The sequence below is a fragment of the Crocuta crocuta genome, unplaced genomic scaffold (genome assembly GCF_008692635.1).
Source record: "Crocuta crocuta isolate KB4526 unplaced genomic scaffold, BGI_CrCroc_1.0 scaffold78, whole genome shotgun sequence".
In the NCBI taxonomy this organism is placed as follows: domain Eukaryota; kingdom Metazoa; phylum Chordata; class Mammalia; order Carnivora; family Hyaenidae; genus Crocuta; species Crocuta crocuta.
The window spans coordinates 69,211-87,325 of NW_027532617.1; the positions used below are offsets into that span (position 1 = coordinate 69,211).

At 38.3% G+C, this 18,115-nt stretch overlaps 1 protein-coding gene across 2 annotated transcripts in view; it reads left to right on the forward strand.

The window, feature by feature from the left end:
• Positions 1–18,115, forward strand: part of MRE11 (MRE11 double strand break repair nuclease) — a 72,211-nt gene that overhangs the window by 42,686 nt on the left and 11,410 nt on the right. For both annotated transcript variants that reach the window (XM_077780611.1, XM_077780612.1), the window contains exons 15-17: positions 6,352–6,571; positions 7,815–7,898; positions 16,106–16,164. In XM_077780611.1, coding sequence (XP_077636737.1) covers positions 6,352–6,571; positions 7,815–7,898; positions 16,106–16,164 — 363 coding nt within the window. The remainder of the gene's footprint in view (positions 1–6,351; positions 6,572–7,814; positions 7,899–16,105; positions 16,165–18,115) is intronic.

Below are 18,115 nucleotides of genomic sequence, written 5' to 3' on the forward strand. Positions count from 1 at the left end.
CACCATCCACTAAATTTCATATTCAACATTCCCGATGTCAGAGTCACTCTCCTACATAAATGTAGTGGAAAAAATAGAACACATTGCCTGCTTGGTTTTATTCATTACAGTTTTCAAGCGGAAAGGGCAGATGGTATTTATGAAATTTTTATTTATTGATTTTTCTCTAAGCATGTCACACTATTTCAGTTTCCATTTTACAAATGAGACCACAGTAAAGGTTACATGGTAGGATAAAATTTTACCTTCAAGTCTAGACTTTTCCACCATACCATGTCCGGTCATAACCCTCCATGCTGACAGCTGAACCCTGTATCATCATGACATTAATACAGCTCATGGCAAGTGAATGGCTAAAAATATAAAATTTCTGAAAGTTTTTATGTGCAGCACATCAAAGTCACTGTTCCTAATAAGCACTGATACAACTGCTTTACCATTTATGAGATGGTTTTTGGGAGCAAGAAGAGGAAGCTTTAGATTAGGGATCCCTTAACCACATTTATATTTGTGTTCATCTTACAGAGTTTCCTTCAACTAGAAAAGAGTTTGCTAAATAACAAGAATGAAAGGAAAGAAAGGACTCCTGGTTCTTGGATCGTGTACACTTAACTAACCATTTCAGTTTAGCAGAGTACAGAAATCTTTCTGCGGATGTCCTTTGTGTTTGGAGCCACTAAATTCAGTTTTTCATTAATCTTTTAAAGAATAAGAGTGAATGTTTTATACGAGGAAGGTAATAGAGGACATCACAGATTGTATTTGGGAATTTTTCAGAAGGAAGCATTTTTAGGTTTCAATTTTTCAGCTGTATTTTAAGACATGAGCAGGCAATTGGGGTTTCCTGGGCAATTTGTTAGCATTGCCATAGGATGTTATAAATGGTCTTCATTCTCAGCATGCTGCTTAGGACTTGAAACGGAGTTTGGGACTTTCCCAAGCTATAACCTCCAGCCATGGGGGGTAGCTTAAATTATTTAAACAAATAGACAAAAGCATTAGTCCTTCCAAGAGGCTTTAAAGCTTCTTGTTCACATGGGAAATCTCTCAAGTGTTTTCTTTAAGTTCACATTTAAATAAAAGGCCAAACAAATATTTTAGGCTTTACAGGCCATCTGTGGTCTTGCCATATATTCTTCTCTGTGTATGCGGTGGTGGTGGTGGTTATTTTAAACAAGCCTTTAAAAATGTGAAATCTATTCTTAGTCTAACCCGTAGGCCGTAGTTTTCCCAGTCTCTGGTTTCCTGTGTTCTTCCTGAATCTGAGGCAGGGTCAGTCCCCTTCCAAACCACAATGCCAAGCACTGTCAATGCAGTGAAGAGGCTCTCCGTATGATTAGAGAGGATATTTGCAGATGATGTGTTTGGTAAATGATTAACATCCAGAACACGTAAAGATCTCCTAATATCCAATCACAATAACAAAACACAACTAAAAAAGTGGATGAAGGACTTAAACAGACATTTCTCCAAAGAAGACAAACAGGTGACCAATAAGCACATGAAAAGATGCTCAACATCACTACTCATTAGGGAAATGTACATCAAAACCAGAAAGAGATCTCACTTCACATTTATTAAAATGACTGTTAAAAAAACCAAAAAACTAGAAAATAATGTTGCAAAGAATATGGAGAAATTGCAGCCCTTTGCATTGCTGGTGGAAATATAAAAGCTTCTGTGGAAAAAAGTATGATAATTCCTCAAAAAAAAAATAGAATTATGTGATCTAGCAATTGTATTTCTAAGTATTTACTCCAAAGAATTGAAAGCAAGGATTCAAATATTTGTACACCCATGTTCATAGCATTATTCACAACAATCAAAAGGTAGTAACAACTGATGAACAGATAAAATATGGTATGTATGTACAGTAGACTATTCATTTAGCCTTAGAAGGAGTGAATTTGTGGGGCATCTGGATGGCTCAGTTGGTTAAGCGTCCAACTCTTGGTTTTGGCCCAGGTCCTTGGCTCATTGTTTATGAGTTCAAGTCCCGTGTCTCTGCATAGAGAGTGCAGCGCCTACTTGGAATTCTCTCTCCCTCTCTCTCTCTCTCCCCCTCAGAATAAATAAAAATAAAATTTAAAAAATAAAAGAGAAAGGAGTGAAGTTATGATACTACAACATGGATGAAACTCAAAAATATCCTGAGGGAAATAAGACATAAAAGGATAAATACTTGTATAATTCCACTGAAGTGAGATACCTAGAGCAGTCAAATTCGTACAGACAGAAAGTAGAATAGTGATAACTATGGGATGGGGTGGGGAACGGAGAGTTATTTTTGTATATTTTGCCACATTTTTTTTAAAGGGTGTGATACCAGGGTAGGATGTTTTCGAATCTCACCAGAAAAAAGTATTTTGAAAACATTGCCCTACCAGTAGACCTGCACTTACAGTGGTTCTGGACCTGCACTCATGAGTAAGTTAGAATTCCACTACTAATTCTTAGAAGTAGTGTACTTCAAACATAAACTCCAAAGGCTGTTGCACAGAAACGTAGACTTAAAATATTTTACTGTAATGTTTGAGATGATAAAATGAAGGTGTAGTATTTAGACAAAGGAAAGTACGAAATTTGGAAATGATGATGGGTAATTCATTCCAAGGAATGCTCATAAAAGGGCGTATGCATTTTAGATTTTTGCTAGATACTGCTCCGTCACTCCAGAGATGTCACCCCCATTTACATCCTGACCAGTATTTGGGAGTGTTTATTTCCTCACATCTTTGTCATCATAATGTCTTACTATATCTTTCATGGTTTTTTAAAGTATATTTTTAATATTTCTTTATTTTTGAGAGAGAAAGAGAGCGCAAGCAGGGGAAGGGCTGAGAGAGAGGCAGACACAGAATCCGAAGCAGGCTCCAGGCTCTGAGCTGTTAGCACAGAGCCCAACTTGGGGCTCCCAACTCCCCAACCATGAAATCCTGACCTGATCCGAAGTCAGGCGCTTAGTCAACTGAGCCACCCAGGCGCCCCACTACATCTTTTGATCTTTACAGATCTAAAGGGTGAGAAATTGTCTCTTGGCTTTTGTTTTCAATCCATACTGCTTTTGTTAGCAGTGACTCTTTTGTGTTTATAAATCATTTATATGAAACACCTGGTCATGTTCTTGGCCCAGAAATTTTTGCTTTGTTCTTATGCCGAGGGCTTTGGTCTCTCACATGAAAGTGTGCACACACTCTTTGTGGTGAGGGGATAGGACATTTAGGGTATTTGTCATGGAAAAGATGGGATTTAGGGTTTGTTCAAATCCAGAATGGGTGATGAATTAAGTGCCTTTTTGACCCACATATAGATAAGCATGTGGGACTTTTCCTCCTTTGTTCTATTTATTAATGTGGCAAATTGTATTAAAACATATCCTATTATTGCCCCATTCTTAATATCACTTTGCGAACCCCCTGGTAATGGGTATACTGGGTTTTCTATGTGTTCCTGGATTCTCTTTGTTCACTTAAAAAAAATTTTTTTTAATGTTTTATTTATTTCTGAGAGAGAGACAGCATGAGCAGGGGAGGGTCAGAGAGAGAGGGCGACACAGAATCTGAAACAGGCTCCAGGCTCTGAGCTGGCTGTCAGCACAGAGCCTGATGCGGCAAGATCATGACCTGAGCCAAAGTCAGACTCTTAACCGACGGAGCCACCCAAGCGCCCCTGTGTCCACTTTAATATTCATAAGTAAGATCCTGTAATTTTCTTTTTGTGCATGCAGTCTTTCACGTGTTCAGTAGCGTGTTCTGCTGGTGTCATAAAAATAAATTGGAAGCTTTCTTCCTTTATGCTCTGGTACTATGGGAATACCAGTGGAACTGTCTGTCCTTTGAAGATTTGATAGACTTTATCTGTGAAACTTTATGGCAGTGGTCCTTTTCAGAAGCGTTGTTCTCAGCTTTTTCTCAGCTTTTAACAGTTTTCTTAGCTTTTTCTTTGATATTAGTCTGTTGAGACTGCGTACCTGTTCTTGGATCCATTTAGGTCATTTATTTTCCCAGTTACTTAGAATTGAAGAGTATTTGTCAGGATTCTTGAATTTTCCCTTGATCTTTTTTCCCTCCACCTTCATTTCTAATGGTGTGTATTTATCTTTTCTCCCTTCTTATTAAGTTAGTGATTTTTATAAGTGTGGTTTTGTCCTAGAGGACCAGTTTTTAAATTTGCTAAATTGAATGGATTTTTGCTTAAAATGTGTTTATGATTGTGTCATCATTGATTTCTTTTTTTATATAAATGGATTTTTAAAAAAAATTTTAATGATTATTTGTTTTGAGAGAGAGAGAGAGAGAGCACAAGCAGGGAAGGGGCAAAGAGAAGGAGGCATAGAATCGGAAGCAGGCTCCAGGTTCTGAGCTGTCAGCACAGAACCCAATGAGGGCTCGAACTCAGTAGCGTTGAGATCATGACCTGAGCCAAGACTGAGCCACCCAGCCACCTCTTATTATTGATTTCTAATAGTTTCCTGTGGATGTGTTTTCTTTGTCCAAACTTTTTGGATGCCACATCTCCTTATTTATTCCTTCTTTTTTAATAGGTGGTGAGCTTTCTTTACAAACACTGCTTTAATTGTTTCATATGTTTTGTACACAGTATTTTTATTATTGTTTTCTAGACTTCTACAGTTGTAGTTTTATGGTTTTGAGGCAAGTGTTTTTGTTTTATTGTAACTAATTCCTAATTTTATTCATGGCGATTAGATGACATAATAATACTCTTTACTATTTAGTACTTACTGCTGTTTTTCTTAGCACCCCGTGATATATCAGCTAAACAAATCATGAGGTCTTGCAAAGAAGTGTATTATTTTCAGAGTATAGAGTTCAACATATATCAATTAGATCTGTCTTATTAATGATGTAACTTAGGTCTCCTTTTTCCTTTTCATGCTATTTTTTAAAAAGTACAGGTTCTATGCCCTATGTCATCACAAATACTAAATTAGCAAATACTGAACCATGTTGCTGCTGAGAGAAAATACAGGATTACGTTCCTGCCAACGACTGGTTCCGTTTTTGTCAGCTGATCACTACATAACATTTTGTGTGTGTTTCTGTATAAAGACCTCTTAATATATATTATAATTCATGAGCATTGAACCTAGAACCAGCAGCCCCATAACTCATACTCTAACACGTATGTCATCCGTAAGGCACATCACAGCCTGCTTGCACGTGGGAGCAGTAGACAGCACCTCAATAGTGCACTGCATCACCAGCCAAAAGCACAAAAATGTGAAAAACGTGGCACGTATTTTAAATACGCCACAGAAAGGACCCTTGTTGAAAGTGTGAGAGCTGAAACAGGAAGGCAGAGTGTGCCGTTGTCCATCCTCATCAGGGAATGTGTGCGTCAGGAGGCGCAGAATGTTTGCCCCTCTGCACACGTCCACGTGTGACCGCAGAAGCGCCGGGAGTGTCGTTCTGGGGGTCACAAATACAGAATCCAAGAATAATGAGGATTGACCATACTTCACCTGGGACCAGAAAAATGAGCTGAAATCTTCTTCGGGTTTTTTTTTTTTTTAATTTTCTGTTGTGTTCCCTGAAGTTGTTTTTGTTTTGTTTTGTCGTTACATAGTAATGCAGCATCGAGTCCTTCATGCGGTGTATGAGCTGTTGTCTCCCTTAAGCTAAGACCCACATCATGAAGGTGGATGACCTCCCACAGCCCACTTTCCTCCTGCTGCTGCCCTACCTGCTTTGTTCTCATCTCGTTTAGCCCTGTCTCCCCTTACTTTATGGTATCACAGAGCACTCAGACATGTTCTACCCACCTGTTCTTAGACTGAGAATTTTCTGTTCCAGCAAGAGAGACTATTGTCCTGGTCCTCTGGGACATACAGATCAATTTTAGAGAGCTCTGTGCTCCCTGAGACTCTTCTCAGCCCTGTTCCTTCGGTCAGATCTGTGTTTTGTCTGTTTGCTCTTCTTCAGAGAGTTTGTGTTTTGAAGTTGGAGCTATTTTCTGATTTCATTGAAAGTGTATTGTGTTTCATTTCTGTTTTCCTTGTTACCTTTTGGTTGATTTAAGAGAAGAGCTCAGGACAGCATTGCTTTTATTTTATCCTATTTTTAATCAGAAAATCTATTCATTTCAGAGCTAAAGTATTTCATTAAGTCTCACACTTGTCTTTTTAGACAGGTTCTTACCAAATTAAAATTTTGGCATCTGCTTGGTCCTAAGCTTTTTATTCGTCTCCTGCTTGACATTTTTATAGCATGATTAGTGAAATAGAATGGTGTCGGCAGATTGACAATATTAAATGTTATCTGAATGACCAGAATAATGACTTAGGAAGCTGTATTATCTACTAATGTGTACTTTCTCCTCTCTCCCTCCCAGGCTATGACTAGGGCCAGAGCCCTCAGATCTCAGTCTGAGGACTCTGCTTCCGCCTTCAGTGCTGAGGACCTTATGAGTATAGATTTGGCGGAGCAGTTGGCCGATGACTCTGACGATGACATCGCAGCAACAGCCAACAAAGGAAGAGGCCGCGGAAGAGGCCGACGAGGGGGAAGGGGGCAGAATTCAGCCTCCCGGGGAGGGTCTCAGAGAGGAAGAGGTTAGTACTGAGTACTGTCTTTCACACACATTCAGGCCTCGCAGTCAGATGGAAAACAGAATTGTATTCCTGTCATCCGAATTTAAGTGACGCAGTCCTTTAAAATTTTGTTTTTATAATGCATAAAGTCCATCTTTTATGTAGTTCTGACATGTATGTTTTAACTTAAATAAATTTTAATGGCCATGTGTACATAAGGTTTTAATTACTCTTAACGTATTTTTTTTTTAAGAACTTCACTATGTTTCTCATGCCTTTTGGGTACATTTAATGTCCTCTTTACTCTCACACATATAAGGTAATAGGCAAATACAAGCTGCTAAGGAAAATGGCTACCTAATGACCATTGGCAGCAGAAACAAACTCCAGGCCATAAAGATTATTATTTTTGTGACTATTATAAGATAACAAATGCCCGCATTTTTATAAAGTAGCTTATAAAATTTGTGCAGAAAGAAAGCTACCCTAAAACAATTTGATTTCTTTATTATTATTTTTTTTTAATGTTTGTTTATATTTGAGAGAGAGAGAGACAGAGCATGAGCTGGGAACAGGCAGAGAGAGAGGGAGACACAGAATCCAGAGCACACTCCAAGCTCCAGGCTGTCAGCACAGAGCCTGATGTGGGGCTCGAACTCACAAACTGTGAGAGCATGACCTGAGCCAAAGTCGGACGCTTAACCGACTGAGCCCCCCAGGCGCCCAAAACAATTTGGTTTCTTAAATCAGTCATTGACATTAATTGCCATCAGTGTATTTAATGTGGCATTGTTGTAATGAAATAATCCACGAGATGGAAAATTGGCCATCCAGTGGTTTCCCGGTACATTATAAATCCATTTCTAGGAATTTTTAAATTATTTTTATTAAATATTCATTCATAGGAATTCTAAGCTGGTAAAATAGTACTTTAGTTAAAACTTTCCAGGGAGAGAAATCCTCATCCTCTAATCATAATTTATTTTCTTTATCCTTCATCCTCTAATCATAATTTATTTTCTTTATCCTTAAATTTACAAAGCATTTCCTTAAATTTTGATTGGAACAGTATGAACCAAATGTGGTAGAAGTAGAGTCTTTGAAAACTGATTAGCCTAGATGTTTCTTGCTATATGTGTCTTTGACTTTTTATACATAAACTACGTTTTGACGTAACTATTTACATTTCATTCACTTTGGCATTATTTTAAAAAAACCTTGGCTACTGATAGTATTGTATATTGACTGCTCATTATTCTAACAGCAGGCAGTGCCCTGGATACTTCTACTCGAAGCAGAAGTTCAAAGGCCACTATGTCAACATCTAGAAATATGTCTATTATAGATGGTGAGTATGGACTGCAAATGATTCTCTAGCAGTTATTTTAAATGTCAACATAGGAAGACCTAGGAACTTGCCATTAGTAAACCTCATGGGTCTGTGTTGCCATCACTGGGAGGAGAGCCAAAAGGATTGTTAGGATTACAGAATAAATTATTCTTTAAAAGGTCTTTGCCGGGGCGCCTGAGTGGCTCAGTGGGTTAAGCGTCCGACTTCAGTTCAGGTCATGATCTCACGGTTCGTGGGTTCGAGCCTCGTGTCGGGTTCTGTGCTGACAGCTCAGGGTCTGGAGCCTGCTTCAGATTCTGTGTCTCCCCCTCTCTCTGCTCCTCCCCTGCTCGCGCACTCTCTTCTCTCTGTCTCTCAAAAATGAATAAATTAAAAAAAAAAAAGTCTTTGCCATTCATGAGAGCTCTTAAATAGGGTAAACTTTAAAAATTATTTTTTATAATCCCTTACTTTTGGCAAATTTGATTATTTCCTTTTTATAGAGGGATCATGAAGACCTAAAAAAGTAAGTCAATAGGTCAGTGTATCAACAATGATCAAGAGAGAAAGAGCTGCTTCTTAATATATTGTTTACTTTCTTATGCTGCTTTGGTCCGGCTCTACTGTTAGCACAGGGAAATCATGTATTTAAGAGAAATTATGGTTAGGATTCTTTGAACTAATTTTGTGTATGTGTTATGGTCTAAAATTTGGCTTCAAACTAAGGGGATCTATTTTTAATACTAATATAAAAATATAATAAACTATTTTTAATATGATTTTAAGATCACCCTGAGTTGTTAGTCAGTTTTGTAAAAGTATGTTGTTTTGGGTTTTTTCTTAATGTTTATTTATTTAATTAGAGAAAGAGAGAAGTGGGAGGGTAGAGAGGGAGAGAGAGAATCACTAGCAGACCCCACGCTGGCAGCACAGAGCCCGACACAGGGCTCAAACCCACGAACCATGAGATCATGATCTGAGCCAAAATTAACCAACTGAGCCACCCAGGGGCTCCAAAAAGTATCATTGTTAAAACATGTGGTGATTTTTTTTTTTTAACCTAGCATTCATAAAATGCCTACATAGCCATATGTAGAAGGAACTTTAGATCTCTCACCTGGGAAGAATTTAGGTCTTTATATAAATTCAACTCTGTCCTGTGAAAGATAGAATACATTTGATTTGCATAGACCCAAAGGCAGTGGTTTTAAATATTTTGAGTCATGGATTCTTAAGAATCTGATGAGACCTGTGTCTCTTCTCCTTAAGTGGGTGCTCAAGTGCAAGTGTACTCATTTTTAAAGGGTTCCAGGACCTCCATGAAGTTCATCCATGGGCTCCAATAAGGATAGATGGGAAAGGCTGGAAGCTTACAGATTTACGTTTATTATCTGATAAAATGGACCCAGAAGACTTAAGAGTAACTTCACCCCTCTCTCATCTTATAGGTGAGGGAGCTGAGCTAAGCGATTTGTACTAGGTTGATAAAACCACTAATAATAATCCTCATAATAGCTGGTATTTATGAAAGAGTTACTGCATGCTTCTCAACAGCTCTCTAGTTAGATACTTCCATTATCCCTCTTTTATAGAAAAGGGAACTGAGGCTTTGAAAAGATAGGTAATTTACCCACAGTCTCACAACTAGGAAATTTTAGAACTGGGATTAATCTCACATTCCCTAGACTCTAGACTCCAGAACCAGTGATTAGTCACTAGTTGGCCTTTGAACCCCACCAGTTTGAGCTGCGTAGGTCCACTTATATGTGTTTATTTCAATAAATACAGTACAGTACTATAAATGTATTATAAATATATTTTTCCTTCCATGTGATATTTTTAATAACATTGTCTTTTCTCTAGTTTACTTTGTTTTAAGAATACAGTATAGAATACAATGTGCAAAATAGTGTTAATCAACTGTTCATGTTGTCAGTAAGGCTTCCAATAAGTAGCAAGCCATTAGTAGTTAAGTTTTGGGGGAGTCACAAGTTACATGGGGATCTTTGGACTGTGAGGGGGTCATTGCCCCTAACCCCAGAGTTGTTCAAAAGTCAATTGTACTATTGGTTCCAGAACAAGATAAGATTACACACCTACCTACTAGTTCTCAGTAAAGGAGTCTTTGCATTATACAGAGTAACCTGTCTAATTAATGTGAAGATAGAGTCAGCCATCCCAGAAGGAGGTGAATTGTGACACTATCAGAGGAAGTTTTCCACATTCATTGGATGGCAACTGACATTGGAGGAAGGATACAAACATCAGATCAAGGAAATGACTCTTAAGGAACCTTCTTATCCAAAGTTCTGTTGCTGTATTTTTCCTCAGTGGTTATTCAGTACTTGAGGAGAGCCAGCGGAGATCCTGGTCTTTACTCCAAAACCATGTTGTCCTTGTTGCCATTTAGGAAACGGCATCCAAAAAGGTGCTCTTCCATTCTTGGCAGGGCTGAGATAACGCCGAGAAGGAGAAAAGTCAAAATCAGCAGCATAGAAAGGATGTAGGTTGAGTTCAACTCCTACGTTACATAGTAGTCTCTACATAGTGGGGTTATTCTGAAGATGAATGGCAAAGAGTCTGGCACACAGTAGACATTTACAAAACGTTCCTTGTAAAAACAAAAACCGAGGGAGATAGGAAAACAAAGTGAGTAAGATCTGTACCCTTCCATGTTCGGCCACTGGAAGTTGGTTAGCATGTGACACAGAGGCACAGATATTATAAATTACCCACCTGTACTTCAGCCCATACTGCCTTTTTTCGTCCTGGTCTATTTTATAGACCTTGGCACCAATGGGCAGAATTAATCACTTAAAATGAGTCTCTTGTTAAGAAATGAGCTATATTANTCCCACCTGTACTTCAGCCCAAACTGCCTTTTTTCATCCTGGTCTATTTTATGTGAAGCTTTCCTTGGCACCAATGGGCAGAATTAATCACTTAAAATGAGTCTCTTGTTAAGAAATGAGCTATATTAGTTAATGCTTGTTGCTTGCTCGCTCTTTCTTTCTTTCTCTCTTTCTCTCTTTCTTTTTTTTTAAGTAGTCTGTTTTTCCTCCAGCTGGCTGTGTTTGGTGATCTGCAGTTTCACTACATTGAATCTAGGTGGAGGATTCTCTTTTATCTTGCTAAGGATGTTTTGGGCTCTGTGAAACTGAATTCGTGTCTTCCATCACTCTGAGAAAGTCCTCTCCCTTCAGATATTACCTCTGTGCACTTCTTTTTCTCCTCCCTTCTGGGTCTTCACTTAACATAAATACAAGAATCACTCTGTCCCCCTGTGGACGTTGTTTTATCTTCCTGTGCTGTATTGATCTTCCGATTCACCCATCTCTTTTTTTTTTTTTTTTTTTTTTTTTTTTTTTATTTTTTGCTGNGGAAATTCTGACCCCATGGGGGGGTTCGAACTTATAACCCCAAGATTAGAGATGCATATTCTAGTCACAGAGTCAGGCAGGCTCGCCACACCCATCTATTCTTAAAACTGTCCTTTAAATTTTTAATTTTCATTGTTTCTTTTTGGGTTAGAAATTCACGTAATTCTTTTGAAATATGCTGTGTGATTTAAAAAATTCCCTGCAGATATTTTTAAGCCTGTCTGTAATTTTGTGTGTGTGCAGAGTAAGGATACTTGTTCTGTATTCTGTGTCTAGTAACCCAGTGTCTGAATGCCTTTGGCCTCTTTTTATTGTCTCTTTTTGATTTCTCTTTCTGTTGGTTCTCATTTATGGTGACATGTTTCCTTGCATGTTTTGTTACCTGTTGTCCCTAAAAAATTCTCAGCAGGAGTAATTTGAGATCAAGGATGAAGGCCCTCCAGACACAATTCCCATTTGTAGGGGTACCACAAGGCTTGGACCATGTTAAACTCTGTTTAAATTTATGCCTTGAGGCTCAGCCAGCTGGTATGTAAAATCCTGTTTACATCTGCTTCTCTCCTTAACCATTGGGGGTCCTCACTTAAGGTTGGGAGGCAATGCATTCGCCAAACACCCCCTTCCCTTGAGCAGGCCTTGACCTATTGTAGATAGCTCTTTCTCTGTCTCTGCAGAGCTGTCAAGACCAATGTGAACATTTGTCCAGATCAGCAGGTCCCCAGGGAAAAGGATTCTGCTTGATTCTCTGAGTTTGAGCTTCTTTTCCTCTTTGGCCTCTGAATTCTGTATGTGATCAGCAATTCAATACCATTCAGAATTTCTTTTTTTGTTTGTTTGTTTGTTTGTTTGATGGAACCCGTTTGGGTTGCTTTGAGCAGCAGTGTTTGTCTGAACAACCTAGCCCACAGTAAACAAGTAGCAGAAGTCTCAGCTGTATTTCTTTCTTAAAACTCACATGTGGCTGCCTCCTTTGCATCTAAACTTTCTCTCTCATAGGGTTTTTTGTGAGCATTTTTTCACATTCTACCTTCAGGTCCTTTCAGAACTACTGCTCCTGTGAGACTTTCCAAAGACATTCTTTCCCGAGTCCTGCTGTGTTATCCATTGATAATGTGGAATAAAGCCTCTGTTTGCATAGAGAAGACAAGAGACCAGTTATAGTGCCTTAAAATGTTCACTGATGTTCTTTTTTTTTTTTTTTTTTTTAAGTAATATCATTCATTTGTAAAAAGAAGCTATAGACACAAGACAAAATAATGTGAAACTTAAGGTTTCCTGAATTATGTTTAGGGAAAAATCTAAATGTGGTGCCTTTTGCAGCAGATGGTGAAGGTTAAGAACATGGGCTTTGGAGTCAGACCTAGTATGGTCGGCCAGCTCTTCACTGGTTGCCTGCATGCCCTTGCCCCGCGGCGGACAGCAGCAGAGCAGGGACTGAGTCATTCTTTTTCATCATAGTATCCATGGTGCCTGGCATAGAGCAGACATCATCAAATACTGGAGGACGATTTAGAGATTGTTTAGCATAAAGGTTAAAAGCATGGTTCTAAAGTCAGAGCTGTTGGTTTGAATTCTGACTCTTTGATTTACTAGCTGTTTGTCCTTCAGCACATTAGTTAGGCTTTCCATCTTCAGTGTCTTCATCTGTAAGATGGGGCAATGATTGCGTTGATCTCGTTGGGTTATTTTGCAGATTAATGAGAAAATACATGTGGAATATTTGGTGTAGTATGTATACATATTAAGCCCCCCAGTAAGAGTAAACTGTATTCTGTAAGCTTCGAATCCCTTCACTATAAAATTGACAGTACAGTACTGATTCCACAGAGTGGTTCAGAGTATCAAATGAAGTTATACATGTACATTACTTAGCACAGGATTTAATAAGAACCCAAGGAATGATTGCTGCTATTAGTATTAGTGGCAGTGTTTACAATAAACTTAAGAAAATGGATGTTTTTTACATATTAGTCTGAAATTGTCTTTTATGTAAATTCATTTGGTCTAATGATTTTATAGTTGAACTGTCTCCAACATTGGGACTTTTTTTGAAAGGTGAAAAAGACTTGTTAACACATATGTGTAAAACATTTTTATTAGGCTAGATTTGGTGTTAAGTCTCTGACTAAGTTATAGTAGATACAGTTAGTATGTGCAGGTACTGTGTTAGTAGCTAGAGTATCTGTGTCTACTATAACTACTATCTGTATCTACTATACCTATTGTATCTACTATATCTACTGTAACTACGTTAGTAGATAAAGTATCTGTATCTCCTATAACTACTATCTGTATCTACTCTACTACATATAACTATGATGTTAGTAGTTACTGTATCTACTATATTTACTATAGCTAACTGTATCTACTATAACTTCAGGACAACAGCATCTTTAAAGCTATAGCTTGCAATTCCCTACTGTAAATGGAGGTGTAAAGAGATACATAAAGGTAAAATTCTATTATAACAAGCCCCATGGAGTATAGAGATTTATTCTTGTACTGGAATTTTACTGGGAAAAGTAAACATTACACTGACAACCAGCTGCAGTTGTAAATAAGAGTTGACAGCCAGGAGTTTTCTGCTAAAGTTTGTCTGTAGAGGATGAAGACTGAGTAGTACCTCTAAAAGCTCTGTGTTTGCATCTCATTTACTGTCCTGGCTACCACTGCCTCATCTACTACCACCGCTGCTAGCTACATTATCTGAATGCCTACTGCGTCTAGGCACTGGCCCAAACTATTTACATTAACTACCTTGTTTTATCTTTCAACAATTTTCTGCACCAGTTAATTATTAACACTATCATGTAGGTGGGGAAACTGAGACTTAAGGAAGCCAAGGAGCTTTGGCTGGAATCACCCAGCTAGTAAGTTAAATGAGTTTAACCCTACAACCACCATACTGTCTTGCTTTCCTAACAGAACTCAGTGCACATTTTTCTGATAATTTATCTCACTGATAACTTGGTGGGGATAAAAAGAAAGGAGGGCTCTTATTTTCAAGGATCTGAGAGTTTGAGGAGTAAATCAGTGAATAATTATTGAACAGAAATATTCTTTAAGAGTCATGATGGGTGGCTTCTTTTATTCAGTTGCCCTTATTTGTATGTCTTTTGAATAGAGTTAGGATGTGAGGCTCCAGTAATTAAGTAGAGTAGATAAGAACTTTGCTTCTGCCCTTAATCTCTGCTCTCAGATAGACCGCACAAGACTAGGGACAGAACTTGTAGCAGGAAAAATGAACATATCATAAATTTAGGCTGGGTAGAAAGATTCCAGAGTTTTCAGACTACAATAATTTCTAACTTTGTGGGATTCTTTGAGTATTTGACTTTTTCAAGGTCTCTTGTCTTTTTTTCCTCCTCTTCCCCTTTTATTTGGGGATTGTCTGGGGGAAAGCATTGTTTTGTATTAGGACAGTGGTAAGGCTTGGGAGAAAATAAACCTGTAATTGGAAGTTTGAAGTTTCTTCCAGGTTTTAAATACTNTTTTTGGACATCAGCTGGGTTTCCTACAGTTCAGTTCCATTCTGATACTGCCTACCCAGAGGTAGCATGGAGTTCTACAGGTTAAGGCCTGAATCCCACAAGGCTGCCTCCCTCCACTTTACAGGCTAATCACTGGTCTGCTTTGTTAACCTGTGCTTCTGACTGGCTCTCAATCAGTTTTTCCCATAATTCCCTCTTTGGGTTTAATTAATTTGTCAGGGTAGCTCACAGAACTCAGTTTATTCACCAAATTACTAGTTTATTATAAAGAATATTAAAGGATACAAATCCGCAGCCAGGTAAAGAGATGTGAAAGGTAAGGTCCCGAACAAAGGACTTGTACCCTCAGGGAGTTTGGGGGCTGGCACTCTGGCATGTGGAAGCTTTCTGAGTCACTCTCCCTAAGCTCTCTAGATCCCTCCTTTGGGTTTTTATGGCAGCTTCATTACCACTGATTGATTAAATCAGCCATTGGTGATTGATCCAACCCCTGGCACTGGTCTCCTTGGAAATCATGGGGTGAGACTGAGTTCCAATCTTTGATTTCCAGTTGGTTCCCTAGGTAAGCAGCCCTCAGCTTTAGGTGTGGTGAGAGAAAGTCACTTCATTGACATAACAAAAGATACCTTTATGGCTCTCATTATTTAGGAAATTCCTAAGGTTTTAGGAGCTCTACCACAAACAGGGACAAAGACCAGATATGTACTTACTATAAAATCCTAAAATATCGTGGTTTTGGTCTTGAGCGAAATAAAGGGTTAGCTAAACTTCATGATTCTAACTAGGTTTATAAAGCTAAAATGTAAGTATTTAAAGGGAAGTTTTATAATAACATAAAAGATACGCGGTCTTCTAGAATTTTCCTCGGGACTATTTCTTAGGTACAGAATATGGCTAACAAAGTAGAGGAGAATAAGAAAGCTTTTACTGGTACCACATGGCTCCTAACATAGCCCCAGGGAAAGGTATTACCAATTATAAGAGAAAGAAGATACTTAGAACAGTCACCCATATTTGGAGTTAAATCCATTAGGTGATCAGATTTTATCCTTCATGTATTTTTCTGTAAAATGTTTTTAGTGTAGGTATATTTATGAACACTGCTTGTTATTATATTTGTATAAGCCAGGAAATTATGAGACTGGCAGCTAGGCATTGATTTATTTGAACATAAAATTCTATGTCCCTTTAGATTTTAAAAAATAGAAAATGGTTTTATAATTGGTAATCATGGATTTTTATAGGTAACAAAATCTTACCTTACAAAATCTTACAAAATCTTCAGCTAAAGATGTGACAGATTTTCCTAAGTTATTTTAAGAGTAACATCATGGATGTTTCTTTTGTATCATAGCCTTTAAATCTACAAGACAGCAGCCATCCCGAAATGTTGCTACTAAGAATTATACAGAGGTAAGAAAAAAGTTTTTATAATTGTTTTTTAATAATTTATGCTCCCTGCATTCTGAATTGTCAGCTCTTTGATCTACAAAGTAAACAAGAGAAGGAAAAGTGTGGAGCATTAAAGCTGGAGAGAACTTTAGATTATCTAGACTGAAGGCTTCTAGGATTTTTATTTTAATTAATAATGGATTTCATGATTAGAAATCCATAAATGTACGTATCCAGTAACATTTTTAAGGATAACAGTGTTGAGCCAAAAAGGTCCATACATGAGATATTAATATTGCAGATAGGATTTCAGTGCATATAGAGGTCTTATGAAATCTGGCTTCCTGTTGTTACTTACTCTCTCATAATACTGTGGCTTGTGCCCTGATGGCTGGAGCTAAACTCAAAACAAACTAAGTGGTCAGAATCTAAGGACCTCTGTGTTCAGCTCTAGATTTAATATAGGCCCTCTGCACCTCCTTTGGATTCCAAGAATTTGTATGGGCTTGAGTCTCCTATTACTTTCAAAACCCATTCCGTCCAAAGCCAGTGCTCTCCCGTCTGTGTCAGGATATCTCCGCAGCGGCACTATTGACCAGATAAGTCTTGGACCAGGTGAGTCTTACTGTGAGGGACTGTTCTGGGCATTGTACAGTTTTTAGCAACATCTTGGCCTCCACCCTTCAGATGCCAGTAGCAGCCCCCCTAATTGTGTCAATCAAAATGTCTCCAGACATGTCCATCCATAGTTTCCAGAATCGGAGTTGGAGTTAAAAATCTCTTCCAGTTGAGAATCCATGTTCTGTGTCATACCTGCCCCAGCAACATTTTCTCAAATTTCTTTTCATCTTTTGAGTATGTGACACAGTTGATCACCCCACTTCTCCGAGAAACTTCTGTCGTTTGTTCTTTTATCTCTCTTAACTTCATCTTTCCCCCCTTCCTGATGTCACTGATATATGGGTATACCAGTGCTAACTTTTGTCCTTACCTCCATTTTATTGTTTATATTCAGCTGTTGCCTGCTATCACTTCAAGATCATCATATCTAAAAACAAAATTATCATCACATCCACAAGGAGGTTTCTTCTCTAGCATTTTCTAATATAAAGGCAGGAACATGAGTTCAAAAGCAACAGGTAGTGCTAGACCTTTTTTTCACTTTTTGACTGTGGTTCCACGATGGTAGATTAGAGGAGTGTTGAATACATTTGATTCCTTCAAGGCACAGAAGACAATGTTCTGATAGTTTTATGGCAAAATGCAGAAATATTAGCTGGATTCATAGCTCCTTAGACAACTGCATTTAACGATTTTTTATTAATAGTTCAACGTCAGCCTAGAGGGAGAGATCTCGGGTGCTCTTGTTCTGTCCTTGGCTTCATTAGTTAGTTGAAGATGTAGCAAATGTGCATATTAAATGTCAACACAAAATGTAGAGGAATAAGTAGTGTTTTGGATGATAGAATCAAGAATCAAATATCTTACTGGACCCTAAAACTACCAAATGATGTTTAACAGGGATGAATGTAATAGAAAGCTAGATATACAGTACTTTCCACATGGTCCTATACCAAATTTTAAACTGGGAATGGTCTCCTAAACAGTAATGGTCTCCTCATTAGAACCAAGAAAATCACAGGCACTGTCTGTACATGACCCTATGTGAGTCATTCTCCTTAGGTGGCCCGGCTGCTGTGGTGTGCGGGAGAAAGGAGAGCTTAGACCCATTGTATAGAAAGAATACCATTTGTGATTGAAGACATTGGAGGGAGGTCAAGCTAAGATTCAGTTTTAACAATTGCTCTTCATGTGGTTTCTGCCCCCTTTTTTGTGACTTTTTTGGTATATTTAAAAAAAGATTCGGGGGGGCGCCTGGGTGGCTTAGTCGGTTAAGCGTCCGACTTTCGCTTAGGTCATGATCTCGCGGTTCGTGGGTTCGAGCCCCGCGTCGGGCTCTGTGCTGACTGCC